Here is a 14,751-nt window from a genome sequence, read left to right as displayed (position 1 = left end):
TGTCTGAGGCTTGCTAATAAATGTTTGTTCTGTTTTACACCCTTATTTACACTTGTACTTTTTACTGGTTGTATTACAGCATTCCCAAACTGGATCTCTCGCTCTCTCTCCTTTTCTTTTCTTCTTTTCTTTCTTTCTTTTTTTTCTTTTTTTTTTTTTTTAACTGTTGGTGAGCTTGAGGTATTTAGGCTAAAAAGAACTGCAGATTTTTCTTTTGCCAAATATGGAAGGACAAATTATTTTTTTCACAGATTTCAACAACTTAAGCAAAACTGATCCATTTTAAATTCCTGAAATGAAAAGGTGTTTTGAGTTAGTAGGTAACGTGCGGGCAACTAAGTAACCTGTCTGTAGCCGAAAGGAGGAGAGCCTGCTGCTCTGCGTAGGGTGCTGTGGTTAGTAGAAATAAGGATCTTGAGTCTCAGTCAGGCATTTGAGAAGCTCCTGCCTCCTCCTGCTCTGAACTGCTATGTGGTGAGCTGTGTTTCCTGGTGGACTTCAGATTTCCTCCTTAACTCCAGCACTTGTGTTCAGCAGCAGAAATCCTTCCCCAAGAGTTCCCAAGTGACAACTTTATTCCACCACAGGAATTTGTCTAAGCCATCTTCAGTATCGGATTTTATCTGCAGTACTGCTCAAAGCAGCTGCACGGTGTCCAGAGGACCTGGCCTCATGTATTTTAGGACATAGAGTAACTTAAACCAGAGACTGACCTTGTGCAATTCCTATCTTCAGCAAAGAGATGGTTATTTGAAGTTTTGTTTGTTTTCTAAATTACACATTGCACTTATGGCATGCTGGCCTCCTGACAAATATGATTTAATGCAAAGCAATCTCTTTGAGAAAATGGCTTTGCAAAATGATTCAGAGTATATTTGGGTAGTCATAAAGGTGGTATTATTTTCTTTTCAACTCTAATAGTTTTTCCTAAAATATATTGGAATAAAATAGTTTGAGTAGTCGAAAACATGTACCTCTGCATCTGCCATCATTAAAATCCTGCGTACGTAGGCAGCTGATTATGGGGTGATCCAGGTCCAAATGTTGGAAGTTTGAATTGTGTATATATAAGCTACGATTTCCCTCATTATTTCAGGAAACCACAATGTATATAGATGAATGCGGTTTTGCTACCTTTTTTGTAGGAGTCTGCATGTTGAGGGCAGTTTATGCCCAAAAATGGAGAGACATGCTGTTGCGTTGCTGTTTCTGCTCAGTCCCCACCAGCTGGGCGCACCAGCTCAGCTGCGTTGTCCCTTACATGGAAGGAGCCAAATCACAGCTTCACCATTCCCTCTCCGGTGCTTGTGTGCAGGATGAGCTGATGCAGTGAAGCAGATAATGATTCAGGCAGAAAAGATCCAGGAGAAAATACAAAAGATTTTTTTTTCGGCCAGATCAGGTCTTTCTGTGGCTGCAGTTACTTACGTCAGCAGCAGGGAAGGGGACGAGGTGTTTACCTAATCTGAGTGCACCCCTGCCCCATGAAATGTGTTGCAGCACTTTGCATCTCAAGGTGAAGAGGAAGAGTGCAACGGTGGCGAAGTCCACGTCCAAAGTGAGAGATTGGCAAGCCGTTTGGTGCGATGGGTTCTGCAGTGCTGGAAGTTGCTCCTTGTGGTTCAAGGAGCCCAAATGAGTAGGTGGTCGAGCCAGAGTGCCATGTGGGTCCTGGAAGAAGACCTGAAGCATGGAGCATTTGCTTGTGGACACCTTCGTTGTGTACTAATTGTAAAGATCTCAGTGGTAAATATGTCGTATTATGAGAAGTCTTTGGGAGCTGGCCAGAGAGTGAAATTTCTTCCCGTGAAAGCTCTTGTGACTTCTCCGAGGTGGTTTACATCAGGTAAGAGTCTGTCTGTCCCACCAGATTTACATTTCACAGGGAGCTGCAGCTGAGCTCTCTAAGGCCACAGGAATATGCTGCTTAGGTGGCTCCTGGTGTCAGCCCTTTTCAAGATTAAACAGTTTAAAAAGGACGATGTGGTTTTCAGTTGTTACTTTAGTTACAACATCTTCTTAACACAGTGTATTTTGCTGTGGGAAGAGCTGGGCTTTCTGGTGTTTCCCTGGGAGCCTGTCTCATACTTACTGAATCAGCTTAACAGGATTTCCCCCGTTTCAGGTCTCAGACATCTTGTGCTTTTAGAGCAGTGAAATGGAAGAGTTTTCATTTCTGGGAGTGCTGGTGCTGGACATTCTTTTTAAGAGAAATATGAGAGAAATTTTGCATGTAGAAGTACATCGTTTTGTACAAATGCCCCATTATTTCTTTCAAGTTACTCATGCAGCTAAAGACCAAATGTAGTCCTTAATTGTCTTTCCCTAACTTCCTTAATGCCCTGCTTATTGCAATGTGGACTGATACCCAAGCTCGTTATTTTTACCCGGGCACCTCGATGACCTGTCATCAGGAGTTACTGGCTTTGACTTTCAGGACGCATCTGTCCCGCTTGCGTTGGCGTTGATCCTTCATCATCACAGCAGGCCTCAAAGACGGAGCAGTGGTAAGGAGGACTTTGTGGTGGTGATGTGTCACTTCGACACTCTTAAGTGTTAACGTAGTCATGCGCTTCTGAAACTCCGTGTGCTGGCATTTCTGCTGTCACTAGAGGATATGGTGTGACCAAAGCGGTGATGCATCACACTGCAAGAGTTTAATGCCTGTACTTGTTTTGGTAGTCCGTCTAGCAAACATGTTTTGGATCAGGCTACCCGAGTACTTTATTTTGCCCTTTTGGAAGTATGTCTTAGATTTTTTGGTGGTGGATGTCACTGAGAATCCTTAGCAAGTCCTGTGGTTATAAGCAGTCAGGGAGAAAGTAAAACGTCCTTTCTTGAATGTGTAAAAGCTGAGCCTGCGCTGCACGTTGTTAATCTCACAGGACAGGTGAAGGGTTAATGGAAAACTGAATTTTTCCATTCTCAATCCTTCAGATATCTTTCTGAAGTGACAGATCTCAACCTTTTTTAAGTAATAACCTCTTCCTCTCTTCACTGCATAGCAATGGGATTCTAAACGCTGGATAATATGAAGAATGTGGTTTTAGTGGGAGCTTTTAAACAAAAACAAAAGAGAACTCAACTCACAGCAGCTGCTTTACCTACAAGGTCTTTCTCCAGTTTTCTGGGACATGACAAGTTTGGGTTTAGCTACTCTTTTCTATTGGTAAGTAACATTGTTCAGGCTTGCATCAATCTCATTTTTAATTGGAATCTTCTTTGAAATGGAAAATATTAAAGCAGATCTATAGCTAGCCTGAGAACTGCAGAGCCAGAGGGTTTTCAGATACTGCCTTGAAAAAAGAAAAAGAAAAAAGCCATTTCTAATCCTTAAAATATTTGCCTTGCTTTATTTTCATATCTTGAAGACAAACAGGTGCTGTGTGCCCTTTATGATTCTCAAATATACAATCTCCAAGCCAGCAATCTCTAAAGCCTTCTCTTGTTTGTACAATTAGGGTGGGATTTTCAGAATCACTCAGTATTGGTCTGTCCGTGCTCTCATTGAAGTCAAACTGCCATTGACTTTGGTGAGAATAGTGTTAGATCAGTCCATGAGTGCTTTTGAAAATCCTTCCCTTTGCTTTTTTTTTTTTTTTTTAATCACATCTGTGTACAATTGAATAAAAAGACCTTTGTAGTATACTTTAATTATTCTTTGTTGTCTTCGTATAAAAGTGATTGAAAGGAAACAAGAAGAAAAACTATAATAATAATCTTGACTTTGATCTTATTTACCATAAATTACATGCTTTTTCTTTTTTTACTTTTATGTGATTATGTATTATTTTATCACAATACAAGATAAATTACAAAAACACAAAGAGTAGAAATTAGTAGATCGTACAGAGAAGAAGAGAACATGCCAAGGAAGGAACAAGTATCTTTGTAGCCTGATGCGTTTCCAGTTTTCATTATGGCAAATTTCTTTTGAATACATTAGAAAATTGAGAAACTTTGTGAACGGGCTGGTACTCAAATTTGATCAATTGAGAAGCCCCATAGACCAGCTACAGGAATGCTCTTCCTGACGGAGGGTGCAGGTTATTGGCCGCATATCCAAACTCCGCTCTGCCAACCTGCCTCTGCGGTCTCCACTTAAGTATTTCAATAAAATTTCTGATTAACTATTTGCTCTTGGCCAAGACCAGCAACCCCAGCAGGATCAGAGCTCCCATAGCACAGGGGAAATGACCAAACCCCCAAAGCATCTTATTCAAGCAGAGCAAGCGTATGCAAGGCGTGTCCTGTGTGTCCTGGTTTCACCCTAGCTTCAGACATTCAGTGAAGCATCAAAGTCGGGAGTCGTTATAGAGGGAATTATTTATGTTGTGTTAAAAATGTTTGCTTGGGTCTGTAGTGAGAGACTTTAGCTCAGAGGCTTTGACTGTTGCCAATAGCCAGCTCCGTAGCTTGGCTCTCACTTGGCGCTCCAGCTCGTCTCCACCTCCCGAGTTTGGTGCAGGGCCCTAAGACTTTGGAGAGAAAGAAGGGCATCCATGGGGCAGTTCTGCTCACCTCGACACTTCGGGGCTGTTCAGATGTTATCTCTCAGTGGTAAATACACAGGGAGCCGAGGGCAGAACCACGCCTCGCTTACGCACCATGGTTAAGTCTCTAATGTTAAGTGGGATGACTCTAAGCCCACCTGCTTGCACGGAAACCTGATCTGCTGCTTTTTAATTGCAATTTAGCCGTAAGTGGTTTGCAGGCTGTAAACCCTGCAGATCTGGGATGCGACACGAGAGCACGTAATTTTGACTCCTGAGGATCAGGCTGAACTTTTTTTGCCCAAAAAAGTGGCTTGGGTTGTTGGCTGGGGTGATACTGCCTCCAAGGAGGCTGCTGCCGCAGAGCGCTCTGAGCTCTGCTGGCCTGCGGAAGTCATTTTTGCAATGAGAAGATCTCCAAGTCACCCCGAATTAAATTGTCTTTTAATAGCAGGGGTTATGTTCTGCCTTTAGACTTAGGGGATTATTGGTTCTGTTGTAAATACGTGTTTAGCGTTAGAGTAAAACGTTATGTCAATACTTGGAAAACCAGTTGCCTATTTCAGCCTGCTGCTGTTTCCACCATGTGTCGCAGATTAGAGCTGGCCCTGGACGCGGTCCAGGCTGGTCTTTGTTACCTTCTAAATCCAAAGTGGGATACGAGGAAAACTTATTAGCGTAAGCGCGGGTGATCTCTCCGATAAACCGCGTGACGCGCTGCTGCTCCGCGTGTGCTCTGCTTGCGTTTCCACGTCGGCAGGAGCAGAGGTAGTGCACTGTCGCGATTCAGGAGCTAAAATCGTTCCCGCGGAAATGATCACGGGAGGCAAACGCAGCCCGTGTTCAAGGCTCGCCATCCGTTCGTGCTGGCCCCATTAAGTGCAAATAGTCAGGCTGCTTCGTGTGAAACCTTGATAGGTGGTGTCTGTATTTAACTGGAAAGCAAGTCCTCTGTGATGATACAGCCAGAATGAGGGGGTGTCCCACACTGCAGGTGGACCATAAATGCGAGTCTCTGAATTTCCAGCATAACATAATGCTACATGCATCTGCAAGATGAGGTTTGGGGAATCTTGGCTTAGTCTATATGTAATTATTAATATGTGTGTGTTGCAGTAAAGTACGTGTGTGTCGGAGGAAGCCTGAATGCCAAGCTGCCTTCTGTGTCTGCTGCACACAACGCTTTTATTTTAAGGGATGCGTCGCTTCTTCCGTTTTCTAGCTCCCCTTTTCTCCCCCAAATTGGCATAACAAAAAATTTGATGGGAAAACCTGTCAGGAGTTTAGTTCCGAATGCCTTTATGTTGTTTCTGCAGTTATTTTATTTGGGAATACATTGCCTAAGCCCTGTTGCTCTAAGCTGCCTTACGTCTGCACCCTCTTGGACAAGAACACGTACTATGAAGTATACTCAATTTTATAGGTGCAATTTTGAAAAAAAAAGAGGTGGAAGAAACTTTCTCTGTCACCTTCTCCCAGCTTTGGATGCTTTTCCTTGCCTTGCAGTTGTTTGGCTAGTTTCTCCGGCAGAAAGATTTCACACCTTTCAGGGGAAAGGATGCTCCCGCGGCCTGGGGGAGCACGGAGGGGTGAGCTGAGCTGCCTCCCCAGCAGCTAACGACTCTGGGACCCCGGGATCCCTTAGATGGGCTCACGCTTAGCTGCCATTGCCAGGGGATAAGCTGGGAGAAATGAAACAAAGAAACAATAAAAAAGAAAAGGGAGCCGAAGAAGTTGAGGGGAAGAAAAGATGATTGTAGCAGTAATGTGACAGTTAATCTAAGAATGGTTAGATGTTCAAGGTATAACTACTGTATGTTAACTAGATGAGAGTTACACAGAGAGTCTGATCAGGCTGCCAGAGACGTAAACCACAAAGTACTGGCTGACCTGATTTATTTTTTCCCCAACGTCATGTTTTAAATGTCAGCGCATAGAGATTACACTTTAGGGTAGGGGCTTGTGAAAGCCCTGGCCAAGTTCTGACACTCGGGGCTTTCAGATGCCGTGGATTTAACCCTCTGTCTGTCCTTTTGATGGCTAGCTTCCCAAATGTCTAGGGAAGATAATATTCCACCTCGTCAAGCTGAACTGATGCCTTCAGACTTCCTGAGGAAAAAGCCTCTTGGGACCTACTAAAATATTTATTTATCCAGGATTCATCTTACTGAATTTACTGTTCGCTAAAACAGGCGGTACTGTGCTGGCCTGGCACGAGATAATATGTTTGAGTTCACTCTTTCATTCCTGTGGAATGATACTTGAGATGCACATTTCTATCATTTTTTTTCTAGAATATCAGGGGAAGATAATTTCAAGTGGGGAGAGAATTTTGCTGAACATCTGGGAACAAAATGTGAGAAGTTTTGATAAATGGCATCTTGCTGACATGTAATTGCGACCAGCGCAGTGAAAGAGTCTGGGGCATTGGAAATAAAGGGGTTTTTCTTAACTGCAGTTCAATCAGATATGTAATTTAATTGCAAACAGTTGACAGTAATAGATTATTCAGACTGTCATTTGGATTAAAAAAAAAAAGCAAAGAAGTTCAGATTTCAGTCATACAGTAATCTTAATTTCGTTAGCAGCCCTGTCTGTATAATACAGAGGCTGACGTTGTTTGACGGCTTAACTCAGCGGAGAAGTTTCCTGTTCAAAATACGTATTATATTCGGGGGTTAACAACATTGTGGTAAATACATGCAAATATTTCATGCACTGATTAGTATTGCCAGGTAATGCCAAAAATTCAATTGCATAAGTTTCAATTCTTTCAAAGGTGTTGTGTCCAACTGTTCTTCATTTCAGTTGTTTTATATTTGAGATGCATTGGGTTGAAAACCTATGCATCATTTTGACAGTATCCATTGCACACTGACTACCTTTAATATTTAAGACTGAGAATCTCCTCACATGCACAAATTTAAACTGGAAGCAAACTCACAGCAGTCAGATTTTCACAAACATAAAAAAAAGCAAAATCGGGTCTTTTTTTAAAAAAAGAATAGACAAAATATTTTCAGGAGAAGAAAAGGATTTCAGCTCTGTAGAGTTTTCCCTTGGATTGCTCTATTGCTCTGATGTCAAATGAAATTCTTTCTTCATTTAACGTAATTGTCTCTGAAACGTAGCAGTGAAACGAACCGCTAGCAAACGCTGAGCTGTCGGAAGCAGTCAGTGGCGGCGGACCCGAGCGGAGCGCTCGCTCTCTCCGGAGCGTAGGTGCTCGCCGCGACGCTGCAAAGAGCCTCTGCAAAACACCCGGCGCTGAAAAGACAGCGTTGTACCGATACAAAACCAAACGGGAACTGCCCGTGCGGTTCCTGCCCCACGCGCGGTCCGTGCTTTGCTTTCCTTGCCTGGGACTGTCGAAAACTGCAGTCACGGAGAGTGAGACGTATCAAAGAGCTCTTTCTCTTTCTGAAGTCCTTTCTGGCTCCCATGAGGTGTCCCTGGGCACTGGCTGAGCAGCCTGAAGACTTGGCTTCTCCACTACAGTTAGTAAGGCCAGAAGACTTTCAGAGTGGGTAGGAACTGGAAATAGGTAGGAAATTTTTGCAGTTTTTTGCAGCAGGTTTACCAAGAGGAGAACATCTGATTGCTGCGAAGCGCCCAGTGTGGTCCCGAGCAAGAAATCGTAGCAAATCGTGCGTGAGCTGGTAATTAGAAACTGCATTGACATTTTTAATTCTCGTGCTTCTGTGTTTTTTGAGTGTTTAACTCTGCAGCCTGTGAAGCAACCCGGCAAAGCGCGGAAATCCCTGCATGCTGGACCGTGTCGGTCTGCTGACATGTCGCAGACAAACTCGGGACTCCCGATACTCAGCTGCAGGAAAAGAAAACCGGGAATTGCCTGCTAATCTGTGTCGGCCAGCCACCAGAGGGGGATGAGACATCCCCTTTCCCAGGGGTTTGGCAACTGCTGGCCGGCGGCGAAGGAGCGCGGCTTCGAGGGTCCTGGCTTTGGTGGGCAGCGACGGTGAGCTCGTCGCAGGCTTCCCCTCGCCGCTGCCCCCTGCGTCTTGTCTACGCTTTTCCTCGACGCCTGCCTTGCTCTTACTCCTTTAGCAAGTTTGGACAGTTTCCTAAGCACGGCAAAATGTGAAGGTGATTCCCGCTGCGGAATTTGTGGCTTTTAGAGCATAGCGTTAGCAAGTTTTGTTTAAACGGAGAAAACTTAGGACATGCACGCACGTGCACTCCCTCCCTTAAACACATGGGGTTTTCTTACCGCCTGATTCCTGGGAATGGATAAAACTGTCGGGAGTAAGTAATTCAAGGTGGGCTTCCGCGGTTAAAAATGTCACCGCAAATAGTAGGTGGTGTGGGCTCCGTCAGGCAGGATGATCCGGGGGGTGTCTCGTCCGTGCTGTCTGTGCCTGCAATACTTCGGCGCAACAGCAGAGGTTCCCAAATTGTTTAACGCTAATTACTTCAGAGTAAGAGTTAGCAGGGCTGGGGTCTGTGATCTCTGCATGGCTGTGAAAGACCTTTCCTTCCCTAGATCTGCAAGGTGGAAACCTTTGTACAGGCGTTGCTGTAGCCAACTGTTTAGTTAAAGCTCATCAGCTTGTTGATGCCTTGCAGAGCGTCATCTCCGGGTCGTTCACCCTCATCTGCTCAGGGCACCTGCTGCTGAAAGCCAGCCTGTCCCTGCCTGTGTCTCGGGCTGTAGGAACAAGGGCCACAGCCAGGTGACGCAGGAGGTGGGTGGGTGTTGGAGCAGGATGTTAGTCGGTGCTAGATGCGGAGGAGCTGTGCTTGGGGAGTAGCTACACTGTGGTTAGAGTTGTTAAAGAAAGGTTATGAACGTCAGCGTCAGGCGTGTAAGCAGAGGTGTGTGGCCGCACCAGAGCTGGCTCTCTGTTACCGGGTGAGGGGGTTTGTCATCACACCAACAACGGCGCGGGCCTTGGCAGAAGGCTGGTACCCTCCCGACCGCCTCCCTACGTGCCCAGCCACGCGCAAAGGGGATGGTGTTGAGTTAGCTCGGGTGTATTTAGGTGGCCTCCAGCTGCCCCTTGGATGCGTTAATGGGATGCTTTACTTGCTGCTCGTGCTTTTCTCTCTCTCTAACCCCCAAAAGGTTATACGGGCAAAGGCTATGGTTGTCCCAGCAATCTTTTCTGGTTTACCATATACTGCTTCTGCTCCTGATGTCCCTATGCCCTGCCTCTTCATCTCTGTATGTTTTGTGTTTGGGAGAGTGTGTCTCTGCTCATCTCCTCAAAGAACCTTTTGGATCCTTTCCCCAAATCTGTCTTCAAGCAGTTCATCTTTTCCCCTGCTCTTCTCTGCTTGATCTGACTTGCATCACTGTGGCTGTTGCCTGTTTAGGAAGGCCATGTAGTCTCGTAGCATTTGTGTAGCTCTGAACCCAAATGAATTTTATTCCTCTGGTGCTGCTTGTACAGAAATGCTTGTGTTTAGATTTATTACAGTCCCATTATTTATTCATGGCAATAATTTTTGTGCGGATGAAAAGACAAATGTATGAAATACTTGGAATTTTGCAGTGTATAAATTAAAAGCAAAATCCATGGATATTGGGGTTTTGCATGGATTTCAGCGATCATTTTTACCTTGCAGTGGGCATGGCAGCCCCATTAGGTAGTGAGGCCAGCAATGTGGCACTGTCTAAATCAGGATGTTTCTTAAATTTGTCTTCTGTTGTGTAAGAGGATACATTAGCTTGCTGAAATCATGTAAGTTTTATCATATAGGCACCTTATAAATCTTATCTGCCGTTCAACAATACTCAAGGTATTATCAGTCTGATCACTTGAAATTATGATTTGTTATGCTGCTTTTCCTACATATTCACTATAATTTGGATCCTGCCCCAAAACCTCAGATATAGCTTCAATAGAAAATACCCGTTCTATAAATACATAATGCTTTTTCTAGATGCTTTTTATTTTTATTATTATTTTGCACATGTAAAGCTAACTGTTTTTACTGTTTTCTGTATGGAAAACTGCATTCAGCTTTTCCAGGAACATTCTGCAAAAGAAATGATAATGCAAAAGCCTAAAGGAATTCATAGCATGACGATAGTGCTGCCTAAATTTTCCCACAGGCAGTGTTTAAAGTCAAATTGGGTTGTGACATTAAATAAGACCATATGGTGTGTTCATTCCCTGCTGCTAGAGCTAGATGCTCAGAGCAGTTTCAGTAGCATTTTACAAGAATTGATTGATTTTTTGGGTGGGTTATGGGTTCTCAGAAGTTAGATGGTCTTGAAAAAATTTATAGCATTTGTAGCATATAGTCTTTTGAATACCAGAAGCACAACATTTGCAAGGTCTGTTTATATTAATATAAAACTGGGGGCAGAGCTAAATGTACATTTACACACACACTGCATATGTATAAAAGCTGTGTCAAACATGTCAAGAACAGAATATGGAATCAAGCTCTACTAACTTTTGGGGACTTAGACAAACTAGTTTTGTCCTCCAGGTGATTTCCTTTCTGAGGGAATGCCAAAAATATTAACAGAGACTCTCAAAGCTCAGTAAAAGGAGTTTGCCATTTTAGTTGTGTTTCCGAACCTTCAGAAATAGAGAAGAAAAGCACCTGCAAATGCAGACAGCACATGGCACCGTTTCTGGCAGCCTTTCATTTTGATTCTTCTCCCCCCGCCCTTTTTTTTTTCCTTGCAGTTCTTTGAGGTTCCCTTTGATTCCAATATGAACAGGACGAAAAACAGACCACTGGTGCGAGGACAGATCAGGTAAGGCTCTGTACACCTCCTCTGGCTAATGAGGAATGAGTCTTAATATTCCTTTCATGTGTTTCCAGGCTTCCCTCTCTTTTTCTTTCTGCTTCAGATGAGGGAAAAGAGCAATTTATAGAAAAAAAGGCTCTCAGAGAAATGCATCTGTCTGTGCTCTGGTATTTCGTGATGTTTATGACCGTTATATGAGAAGTGTGCCTTATCAGTTGTCCTCTAAAATACTGAATTCCTCGGGAAAGCAGAAGTACAGCTCGTGTCCCGCGTTTCTGCATGGGTAACAAATCCACGTGCCCAGCATGGTAGCGAGTGGTTATATTCCACTCGACTTCTGCATTAGTTTGTAACAGTAAAGCTTCAGCGTTTCACATCTTCAGAGCAAATTCGAGATGATTTAGTAAATCTTTCTACTAGTCCTATTTATCCATTAGATCACATGTATCCATTTTAATTTCCCAAGAAAAATATTTAGAACTCATCTCCTTTACAGTTTTATAAATGGTCCTACAGAGGTCCTGTTAAAAATCACTTAAGAGACAATCATTCTTCTCTTTTGGCTGTTTTGTAAGGCATCATGTTGTCTTTGCCTTTTCTATGCGTTTATTATAAAGCTGGAATGAAAACGGAAAATGGTGGCACTTAAGAACATAATTTTAAAATTTGTCATCGATTACTTTCTCATCATCCTGTATGTAAATTCAAGAAATTGTCCAGGATTAACATAGGATTTCCACCACCCCCTACCCCCCCCAACTCCCCCCCCCAAAAAAAAGGGGGGGGAAAAAAAAGCCCCCCAAAACTCCCTCTCACTTGCTCTGATTTCCAGATTATATATCAGTTCAGTTTCTCAAAGGCTTGTTTCCAGCTAAAAAAACAAAATGAAAAAGAACATCAACAAAAACTATAACTTATTTGCAAACTGAAACTGAAGGCCCAATTCATAAATGATTCAACAAACAATTTTAGTATTGCATTTCTACGATTCATGCCAAGGATTATTTATAACAAAATTATGTTTTCCCTTAGGCTTCTGTGAACAGTTGGTCTTATTTATTTCTGTGTTTTATCCATCACCTTTGGAGGACTGAAAAAAACGTGATGGATGAAATTACAAGAAAATTGAGACAAAATAGTAAAGTGAACCCCCGGGGGTAAATTCGGTCTCATTGTAAATAGAGCACTTCAATAAACTTGTTCCGATTTGTTCTCTGAGGTGGTGCTAATTACAGATTCCTGAGTTCAGTGAATTTTGCTTAAAAACATATTTTAGGGACCGCTGTCGTGAGGACATCTGTTGCGCATACAGTAAGTCTGTTTTAACTGTGCAGTTCAGGGGAGCTGCCCTTCTGCTCTCCTGTTTAGTTCTTTAGCACTGGAAAAAGGAACCTTGATTTCCTCCACTCCAGGCTTTGAGGAAGAAAGGTGTTGGGGAGATGCTTTATTATTATTATTGTCATCTAGTAGCATTGCTTGCTCTGTTTCTGGAGTCCGAAATAGAACTCGGAAACTTTTGGACAACTTTTGATTTAGAGAAAGCAAACTTTTTAATAAGTTTCCAGCACTGAAATGAACTTTGCTGTCATCTGAACACATTGCAAATTGGCAAAACCATATTTAATGTGTTTGCTTACTTTTTCTTCCCCCTTTCGTATTTGCTTTCACCGCAGAATGGTAATGTTGGGGACCTCGGGTAATCGCTCATCAATCTATCCACCTGACTGTCAACAGCTAATTTAGAGTTCTTTAAAGTGTCACTTACCTTGAATAATGCTGGCCTAATTCCCCATAGACTTTTGAACATGCAGACCTTGACTGGGGTTATTTCTTCTGCGGTGTGCCAGAGGAGAATAATCCAGTGCAAGTGATCTAACCTTGTTATATTTTGCCACATATTCCCTGGTGTTTTCTGAACTCTTTCATTCCTTGCTGATTAATTAAAACCCTTAAGTGGTTATGCTAAAAACTAGTCAAAAACCAACTAGTCAGGGAAGGAGGAATGATACGCAAGAGGCTGGTATCTTGGCTCAGGGAAAGTATCCAGAAAATTTGGGGTGTGTGCAGAGTTCTTGCCCCAAATTTGTTTGACATTTGAGGTTTGACATTTTCCCCTCTTGAGCTGCTTCATATAATGAAATCTCTGATGCTTTTTTAATTGTGTTGTAACACCAGTAATATGCAGTGCAAAACAGGCATCATTTAAGATTCACCTTCATTTCCATTTTCCATAAACATATTGATATTTCCTGTATTTTTCTTTTTTCCTTTTGTTGTTGTTGTTTTTGTTTGTTTGGGATTTTTTTTTGGCATAAGTCTCTCATTACAGAAAGCTAAGTGTGTTACAGTGTAGGGAGCAGGGTCATACCAGGTTTTGTACGATTCAGTTCAGAGCTTGAGATTCTCTTTGCAGCATGAAACACCATAGTCTTGGCTTCCTGCACCTCCTTGGAAAGATTTTGGATGGTGGCTGCCAGATAAGTTGATGGCTTTCTTGTGACCTTCTGCACGCTGAGCAGCTGCCCTACAACCAGCGAGCTTTTCAAAGAGGTTGTTGCATGTTGAAGACAATTTTTTGATGCTTTGAACTTGGGCTGGAATCAAAGTTGTACCCCTCGGTGAGGAGCCTGTGGCATTACAGAGCCGGTCAGTGCCTAGATGAGCCTGCACCTTTGCTTTAGGTGGTCCATGCACAGAATTAGCGCATTACAAAACACAGTTGTTGTGAAATTGTTCCCACGCATTTCAATTTGTGCCCTCTGCTTGGAGTTTCATGAGCCAGTGCTGCAAAGATCTCTGGAAGGATGGGATTTGGGAAAACAATCTTCTTGCATTCTTTGTGAAGTCCTGTCCGTACTGGATCAACTTTCTTGGCTGAAATAGCTGTCTGGAGGCTCAGTATGCCCGTGTGTAAAACCCTTTGGTCTGGCCCTGACACCAGACAAACCATACGTGCAATGAAGCAGAAGGTCTCCACAGAGCTGCTGTGTGTAGGAAAAGAGTAGGTGTCCCTTTTTTGCTAGCCCCAAAACTGCTTCCAGTGGTGCCTTGACACTATTGCTAGATTGTGACAAATAGCACCTGATAGCTCATTGACTGCTTGCTTTACAATGTCCTATTTAATTTGTAGGACTCGAGGAAAAAAATATTTCCTTGTGAGCAATGAGACGTAACCGTCCTTATTCTCTATTCAGAGAGTAATCAGAGACATCCTGTTGCAAAAATAACAAGAGGGGAACCAAACGCAGCATGCCGCTAAACGCCATCCATCATCGCAGCCTGCCCGCACGTCCTCCCCCCTCCCCTGACCCCTCCAGTCTTGTTTGGAAATACAGACAACTTAAAATGCTCTTCGTGCTTTGGTTGCAGTGTTAAACTCATGGAACGTTGATTGTGTTTTGCATTTTAGCAGCAGCTGATACTGGTTTGCCTACTATGAGTTGTTTTTTTGTCGTTGACAAGTGAAATTTGGATGCGCTTGCATGACGTTCGATTTGACCGAAATGGTAGCAGCCTTTCCTAGTTTCC

General features: G+C 43.1%; 1 protein-coding gene across 1 annotated transcript in view; it reads left to right on the top strand.

Moving 5' to 3' along the window:
- Nucleotides 1-14,751, top strand: part of LOC134149035 (protoheme IX farnesyltransferase, mitochondrial) — a 99,618-nt gene that overhangs the window by 55,799 nt on the left and 29,068 nt on the right. Inside the window, exon 5 of the mRNA XM_062591794.1 lies at nt 11,159-11,229. Within this exon, the coding sequence (XP_062447778.1) occupies nt 11,159-11,229 (71 nt within the window). The remainder of the gene's footprint in view (nt 1-11,158; nt 11,230-14,751) is intronic.

This window comes from Rhea pennata, chromosome 19, assembly GCF_028389875.1.
Source record: "Rhea pennata isolate bPtePen1 chromosome 19, bPtePen1.pri, whole genome shotgun sequence".
NCBI lineage: Eukaryota > Metazoa > Chordata > Aves > Rheiformes > Rheidae > Rhea > Rhea pennata.
This window is presented reverse-complemented; position numbering and strand designations above follow the sequence as displayed.